This window comes from Phaseolus vulgaris, chromosome 2, assembly GCF_000499845.2.
Source record: "Phaseolus vulgaris cultivar G19833 chromosome 2, P. vulgaris v2.0, whole genome shotgun sequence".
Taxonomy (NCBI): Eukaryota; Viridiplantae; Streptophyta; class Magnoliopsida; order Fabales; family Fabaceae; genus Phaseolus; species Phaseolus vulgaris.
In genome coordinates this window covers 22,747,617-22,755,566 of record NC_023758.2, presented here as the reverse complement: position 1 = coordinate 22,755,566, position 7,950 = coordinate 22,747,617, and the positions used below count along the sequence as shown (strand labels likewise).

The 7,950-nt window shown below is 37.7% G+C and overlaps 2 protein-coding genes across 2 annotated transcripts; one reads left to right on the top strand and one right to left on the bottom strand.

Moving 5' to 3' along the window:
* On the bottom strand, positions 1 to 2,030 carry LOC137810947 (probable L-ascorbate peroxidase 3, peroxisomal). Its single transcript, XM_068612460.1, has 9 exons — positions 1,826 to 2,030; positions 1,608 to 1,732; positions 1,331 to 1,380; positions 1,161 to 1,226; positions 1,017 to 1,065; positions 785 to 867; positions 609 to 688; positions 416 to 518; positions 1 to 323 (listed from the first exon to the last, which is right to left on the bottom strand). The coding sequence occupies exons 1-9, from the start codon at positions 1,936 to 1,938 to the stop codon at positions 150 to 152; spliced, it is 843 nt and encodes a 280-aa protein (XP_068468561.1). The 5' UTR covers positions 1,939 to 2,030; the 3' UTR covers positions 1 to 149.
* Positions 2,031 to 3,009: 979 nt separating this feature from the next.
* LOC137810944 (protein ALTERED PHOSPHATE STARVATION RESPONSE 1) lies at positions 3,010 to 7,298 on the top strand. The gene is made up of 4 exons (XM_068612455.1): positions 3,010 to 4,127; positions 4,362 to 4,567; positions 4,906 to 5,129; positions 6,246 to 7,298. The coding sequence occupies exons 1-4, from the start codon at positions 3,401 to 3,403 to the stop codon at positions 7,027 to 7,029; spliced, it is 1,941 nt and encodes a 646-aa protein (XP_068468556.1). The 5' UTR covers positions 3,010 to 3,400; the 3' UTR covers positions 7,030 to 7,298.
* The last annotated feature ends 652 nt before the right edge of the window (positions 7,299 to 7,950 follow it).

Here is a 7,950-nt window from a genome sequence, read left to right as displayed (position 1 = left end):
TTTTTCACATCAAACATTATTATTAAAAAATAGTACAAATATAAAATATAGATTACATTTAAGAAAGCAAATGAAAACTTTTGATGTTCACAAATCATATACAAACATTTTTATTTTTGACAATATCATACATTAAATTAAGTTAATATTCAATTGGTTCTTTTGTTTAGTTCGTGTAAGTAACCCAAGATCACTGCAGTTAAGGCAATACCAAATCCTACAACTCCCTTGGCTAACATGGAACGATGATTCTTCAAAATGAAGCCCAACTCTGAGAGTTTCTTGTGTGAGGTTGCATAATCTGAGAAAAAAACATCCTCATCCTAGTACAATCGAAAATAGTTTTTTTAGCCTAATTTCAGTCTATATAATCATAATTAAATGTTAATTTCCAACTCTTTGATTTGTCAGTTACCTTTGCATACAGTTCAACATAGTTGCGGAAGATAGGATCTTCAACTAGAGCCTTGTCTGTGGGAAGTTTCAACAAATCTTTTGATTCCCCTTTCAGTAATTCTCTGATAGTGTTATATGCAATTTCAATTTTTATACATTTTGAATAAATTAACCATAAACATATCAGAAGATCATGCAAGTAAACATCTTACACAAAATATGAGTTATCAAACTTCAAAGGGTCCTTTGTCCATTGCCCTTCAAAGTTAGAACGATCTCTATGTGCCTTGCCCTTATGAAATTAAAATATAGTAATGAAAAAGTTAAATGTACAGTTTAAATATTTACTAATTAAAGAACTCTTGTATATATGTAATATAGTTTTTACCAAAGTGTGAGCTCCAGATAGAGCCACAATGTCTTTGTCACCTAGCCCCATGCGATAAAACATCTCTCTTAGATGCGATGCACCTGAAATTCTTCCATATATTATCTATGAATAGTCTCAATAACTAGAACCAAAATTCACTATGCATGGAGACAAATTATAGAAATGATGTCAACAAAATACTTTTATCCAATAAATGACAGAAGACAAATTAAACAACACAGTGATTTACCTTGTTTGGCATCTGGAAGACGCCCTTCTGCTGGAGATTCCAATGCATCCTGGTAAAGCAAGTAGCATATTGTACAGTAAATATAAAGTTAAAGCATCGAAATTGAAACACATGAACTAAACAAAATTTGCGAATGATATATACTTTTCTTCCTGGAACAAAGTCAATAGTTGGTCCCCCAGTGATCTCTACTGCAACAACACCAGCTAGCTGAAATACAAAATAATCCAATGCATGCAACTTAACTTACATAATTCTTCTGATTTTTAACAAATATTAACTGATATCTGAAAAATGTAAACTAAAGTTATAACCTGGTAAAGGTCAGCATATGAAACATTTGGATGTTTGGCCTTCACTTGCTCTGTTGTACAAAGAAACCAAAAGCAATGAGGGCTATATAGAAAAAATATGATTTGATATCTGTATAAGATTGTGGGCCAACTAATAGCAGCTAAGTATATCTGAAATAAGACTTTTTAAAAGCTAATTTTTATGTAGTTATTAGCAGAGCAGGATTTTGGAGAAATCTTTCTAATGATGTAGGTTTTGGGACTCAATTATGTAAGGTTAAGTTGGAGTAAAACTCACCACACAACACAACTGCTGTTTCCAGACCCTTGTTTGCTGCGTGATTCAACTCTCGTGCATTCCTGATAGAACCATTGGGGCCTCCAGTTCTTGTCTTAACATCATAGGTACCAGCATCATGCCACCTACAAATAAGATATAGATAGTTGTTTAAAGTTTGCTATATAAAATATACAATACTGCAGATAAAGAAATGAAAGTAGCTATAATTAACATACGCTAATCGAAGCATGAGAGGGGCACAGTTTCTACTGGAGATAAGAGCGCGAAGATCACGACGAGCCTTCTCAATTTCCTTCACATACTCAGCATCAGCTATAGCCTTTGCCATTGCACTATATAGTTAAGTTTCAGATGCAACTTCGTGGTTTGAGAGAGAGGATTATGAAATAGAAGGTGCAAGTGCAGAAAGGCTTTTGCATGTGAAGGGTTTTTATATGAAGCGAGAGAGAACAGGATGAACAAGAAGCCGATGCTGCCATTCCAAGGAAGGGATTTCGTTCCTTTGATTACTTTGCTGCAGCTAGAGAAAAAGAATTTGTTGTCGTCATTATTTTGTTTCCTTCACAAGGAGAACATTCAGTTCTAACAACCAATAACATTAATTTCGTGAATTAGAATCATTCTTCATATTTTAATAATAGGAATATATGTTAAATAGAGGTAACAGGTTAACACGTGAAGTTCTTGAAGAAGTATATATACTATTCATCACAGCAAAACTTATGGACATTATTCTTGCTTAATTGTCAATTTGAAAAAGTAACAAACTTTGTTCTGTATAAAATATTTTGAAACATTCCCATCCAATACTCAGGAAGAGAATCATGAGATGTCATGATCTTTATGTACACATTCAACAAGAAATTCTAGTAAATCAAAATCTTTCTTTATGGACAAGAAGAGAGAGTGGTGAAAAAGATTTGAAGTCATAACTCTATTTCATTAGTTGCATGAGTATAATATATTTAGTAAAATGACTTTTGGATCTGATATAAATGTTACTGATACACTTTTTTACTTTGAACTTGTTCTTTTAGATATATTTTTATTATTTATTGATATTTAAAACATAAAACTTTTTCTTTAACTAGATTCGTTTATACTTTTAAATAAAATTGAATTAATAAAAAAGAAATATTGGTAGAAATAGTGTTGGTGTCCGTACTCTTGAATCTAGAAAGCCACTGTTTAAAATTCTTGAAGGATATCCCAGAAGTGCATATCTGATCTGATCTGGCAGTGGCCCTTTGGGTATGTCGTGCCCTGCATCATGCATGTTACTTCATGTTATGTTATTATGCAAAGTGAAAATAAAATTACCCCTATAGGCCCTGAGAGGGGGCATTTTGGTCCACCAAAATCAAAACACCAAACAAAATTTACTGTATTTTTTAATTGCAGGCTCTCTGCCCAAAGCCCTTGTCTGTGTGTGTGCTGCTTCTCTTTCTCTCCATTGCTGCTGCTCCTCCCCACTATAGTATAGAGAGAGAAAACCCAATGCAGCATCCTCAACTCAACCACATTCCTAAACTGCATTATCTCTCTTCTCTACTTTAGATTCTGATGCAAGTTCAAGTGTCCCAGAGAGGAATGCCTTTAAATGAAGGTTCTTTAGTTTTGACCCAAAAATAAAGTACCTTTGGCACTTCCCACCCCAAAGCCAGAGTTTCAGGCATTAAAATAGGCAACTTTTGCAGAAGTACCACCACCCCATTTTTTTTAGCACACAAAAAACTCAAGCAAAAACCAACCTTTACTCATTCCCCTTCACTGAACAACAAAAAGAGAAGATGGGTTGCTGCCACTCCAGGATAGAGAGGGAAGAAACGGTGTCGCGTTGCAAAGCCAGGAAGCGTTACATGAAGCAGTTCGTGCAAGCAAGACACGCTTTTTCCGCGGCACATGCTATGTACATTCGTTCGCTTCGTGCCACTGGTTCTGCACTCTTTCAGTTCGCAAATGCTGAAACCACGGTTCTCCACCATCTCAACTATCACCATCACCACCTTCCGCCGCGCCCACAGCCCATTCTCCCGCCGCCGCCGCTGCAAACCCCCACCCCGATGCCGCCGCCACCTCCGCCGCCTCCGATGAGTCCGAGCTCTTACACGTGGACGTCGGACACTACCTCCTCCCCCGCTCTTCCCCCGCCGCCTCCACCGCCGCCTCCGGTGCCTTCCTCCGCCTGGGATTTCTGGGACCCGTTCATGCCGGCTGGGCCGGCGGTGGCTTCCCGGTCGGTGACGGAGGAGGAGTGGGAGGCCACGACGACTGCCGGATCAGAAGTGGTGGTGATGGCGGCTGCGAGCGTGACAGCTCCGCCGTCGGTTGTGAGCGGATTTTCCAAGGAGACACCTAGTGAGCTTGCAATGGTTGTTTCAAGGAATAGTACTAAGGATCTTGTTGAAGTTATTAAAGAGCTTGATGATTATTTTCTCAAAGCTGCTGATGCTGGTTCTCATGTTTCTTTGATCCTTGAAGTTTCAAACTCTGGATTTTCTGATAACAGTAAAGCGTGTAAGCTTCACTTTCTTCATTGCATGTGACAATTTTTTGAGTGTTAAGTGTTAACTCCTTTTCTGGAGTGTGAATCTCTTGAGATTTGCTTGTGGTAAGTAGAAATGAACCCCTTGCATGTTGAATTAACTCCTTTGTTTATGGTTTAATTTGACTTTTGTATTTAGTTCAAGTTTGTGTTTTTCTCGGCCCTTTTGGATTCTGAAGGGTTGTGTTTGTCCTTGGTGGTGGTAGGTAAAGTGCACAGCCATGGGTGGAATTTGAGTCCGTCATTGTGGACTTGGGGTTCGAGTCCGAAGCTGAATGGGTTTGGCAAACTGGATGAGGGGACTCCTGTTTCTGTTGGTACTTTTGGGGCAAATGGAGGTGGAAGTGTTGGGCACGGCTCTACTGTGGAGAGGCTATATGCATGGGAGAAGAAGTTGTTTCAAGAGGTCAAGGTGTGTTGCTTTTTTGCTGAGCTTCCCCTTTGATGGTAACAATAAAAGAAAAAGAAAAGGGAAAAGTTATAAGTTATTTCTCTTTTGAGGATAAGATTTGATGCGGGTCTGGTGAAGAAATCTTGTTCTTTACAACTAATATTCTATGATGCTATGGTTTTCCACTAGTGGTCATGTGTTCATGTACTTGGTTATTGTTCAATATTTCATTTCCCTTTTGTAGTCCCTCTAAATCACTTGAGGAGGAATACGATTTTTTTTATTAGCTTCATTGATAATTTGACAATTCCCATTAATCGTTGTTTAACTTTTCTAATATTTGCTTTGGTTGGTTAAAGAATGCTAAGACTATAAAGATGGAGCATGAGAAGAAGCTGGCACTGCTAAGGAAGATGGAGATGAAGAGAGCTGAGTATGTGAAGGCAGAGAAGACAAAGAAAGAAGTGGAGAAATTAGAATCACAAATGATGGTTGCTTCTCAGGCCATTGATAGTACATCTACTGAAATAATCAAATTAAGGGAGGTAGAGCTCTACCCTCAACTCCTTGAGCTTGTCAAAGGGTAAGTTCTCTCATTTTAGAATCATCTTTACTTTTATACATAGCTTCGTGTCACAAATGGAATGGTCATGAGCTAAAGGAAAAAGTTATCCGGCAATAGTAAGAAACAGTAGTTTAGTAGCAAATAAGATACTGAATCTTAAAGCAAGGGAAGCATTTTTGTTCGGTTGACTGCTGGTGGGAATGGGAAAAGCGAAGAGGCATGCATAAGCCGTGGGAGCACCCTTTTCCCTCAAGGGACTGAGTTACAAATTGAGTCAGAATATATACATGCGTAGGCGTAGTATCAGTGACAGTATAAAATATTGCTTTTGACTGCTTTATCGTTTTCACTGATTTAGTTTTGTGCTTCAAACTTGTTTTTTGGCGAAGACAAACCTGACCGCGCCCTTGACTGAGACGAGTACAATTCGTACGACCCAAAATCTCATTTTTTATCGTGGGGGTTTCCTTTGGATCAGGGCTTATCGCTTCTAAACCCCCTTTATATATATATATATATAAATATCTTGGACTAGACACTATTTTGGCGTACTTTGTACCATATATTTTCCCACTCGAGTTTCAATTGGAATGATTATGTACCAATGGATGGGATGTTATGATCCCCGCGTGATGATTCTTATCTGTGTTTTCTATTCATAAATCTTGATATCCTTTTTTTCGTTGCCAACTTGTACAAACAACACAACTTTGGGACAGGTTGAAAATCGAGATATACTCTCCGCTGGGAACTGGCAAAACTGTTGCCATAATTTGACCCTTGTCAAACGATCTGAAATACAAATTATCCATTGCCATTTTGTTTGCTTTCAGCACTGAATGGTTTTCCTGGCCCAATCATTGTTGCTTCTGATTGCCAACAGAATGTGTAGCATTATCCCTGCCCTGCTAGGATATCTATCAACAGTAACATAACTGACATTACAATTCAACATTCAACAATCAAAAACATTTATGAGAAAAAAAAAATATGAACTTCATTTTTATATCTTTTTAATTGCTGTAGAAGATAAAATTTTCCTCGCCTATGATTGTTAGTAGTGTAGTTTATCAGAATAAGACTTGAAAAGAAAAAAACAAGCCTTTCTCAGCATTATGTTTGTTACGTTGGCAGATTAATGTGCATGTGGAGAAGCATGTATGAGTGTCATCAGGTTCAAAAGCACATAGTTCAGCAACTAGAATACCTCAACACCGTACCATCAAACAACCCCACTTCTGAGATTCACAGGCAATCAACTCTTCAGCTGGAGCTTGAAGTACAGCAATGGCACCAATCTTTCTGCAACCTCTTCAAGGCCCACCGCGATTACATCCAATCCCTCACAGGATGGCTAAGACTCACCCTTTTCCAGTTCAGCAAAAACCCTCTAAGCAGAACCCCCGAGGAGTCAAAGATTTACTCCCTCTGTGAAGAGTGGCACCTTGCTGTTGATCGCATTCCAGACAATGTAGCATCCGAAGGAATAAAAAGCTTGTTGACGGTTATTCATGCCATTGTAGTGCAACAGGCAGAGGAGTATAAACAAAAGAAGAAGTCAGATTGTGCGTTCAAAGAGCTTGAGAAGAAGGTGGTTCAGCTTCGGTCGTTGGAGTGCAAGTATGGTCCGTACTCCATGCCAGAATCTTCCGGTTCCATGAGAAAGAAGGAGTCGGTTACCGAGAAACGTGCCAAGGTGGAAGCCTTAAGAGCAAAGGCAGAAGAAGAGAAGAGCAAATACGAGAAGGCAGTGAATGTAACGCGGGCAATGACGCTGAATAACTTGCAAATGGGTTGCCCTCACGTGTTTCAAGGGATTGTGGGGTTTTCAAGTGTGTGCATGGAGGTTTTTGAGTCTGTATACAACAAAGCTAAAGTTGCTGAACAGGAGCATGACGTGAAGAGAATATTGGCATAGGAAAATTCTTGTTCATATGTCGTGTATAGATGAATATGATTATCACCCTCATCTTGCCTTTACACCAGCTCATATCAGGAATCATGATACCTCATACCCTCTCCAGTTACGGACGCCATTGCTGTATTATGATGGGTTTTACTTGGTTTCATTCTGTACTGTTAATATGATAGTATATATATTCGAGAAAAATTTATGATTTTCAAGACTCCAGAAGTTTGTTGCCTAGTTGTTGCATGTACCTTTTTTTAAGGTTTGGTTATTCTCTTAAAGCTGGGAAACTGTCTTGTCTATGAATTCAACAAATTACCGAATCACTGCTCCTGTCACGTTTCCTGCAAGAATTCATTCGTTACAATTATATGCTTTTGTCAGATTTCAGCTGAACTGTGCTTAATATGTTTTCCAACGATTCTATTATTCATACTGTGGCTTTAGTGACATGCATTTAAAACTGTACTTCCAACGTTTGACCGATTAAACCGTCAAAATCAATTCACCTAATATGTGTAAGATATCTTTGCACAAGCATTTAAACTTTTTCATAACTTTTTTATATAATTTTTATTTGATGTGACTATATATTGAATACATTTAATTATTAGATTTCTAAACTTGTACCAAGCAGAATTTCGAAAAATCAAAGTTATGATTTGTTAAAAGGCTTGTAGATAACAAATACACATTATTGCTAAATTCTTACAAGATTTATTAACATCTCCCTTTTTTTTTAAGAAAATATCTTATCAAATTACACTTTGCGTGTATTTTAAAAACTCAATTTTCTAAAATACTCCCGATAAACGAGTGATTATATGTTTAAAATTCCTTTGATAATTACCAATTCAAGCTTTTAACTCTGGTTTTGCAAATGAAATAATTACGAACGACTTTCTTTACAAGTTCAATGATCCGTTTTAA

Excerpts from the sequence above, each read along its gene's own strand:
- LOC137810944 (XM_068612455.1), top strand. The coding sequence starts at position 3,401 with ATGGGTTGCTGCCACTCCAGGATAGAGAGGGAAGAAACGGTGTCGCGT. Across the intron at positions 4,568-4,905 it reads AGTTGTTTCAAGAGGTCAAG|AATGCTAAGACTATAAAGAT; the intron begins GTGTGTTGCTTT and ends GGTTGGTTAAAG. Across the intron at positions 5,130-6,245 it reads CTCCTTGAGCTTGTCAAAGG|ATTAATGTGCATGTGGAGAA; the intron begins GTAAGTTCTCTC and ends TTACGTTGGCAG.
- LOC137810947 (XM_068612460.1), bottom strand. The coding sequence starts at position 1,938 with ATGGCAAAGGCTATAGCTGATGCTGAGTATGTGAAGGAAATTGAGAAG. Across the intron at positions 1,227-1,330 it reads CATATGCTGACCTTTACCAG|CTAGCTGGTGTTGTTGCAGT; the intron begins GTTATAACTTTA and ends TTTGTATTTCAG. Across the intron at positions 324-415 it reads ATGTTGAACTGTATGCAAAG|GATGAGGATGTTTTTTTCTC; the intron begins GTAACTGACAAA and ends CGATTGTACTAG.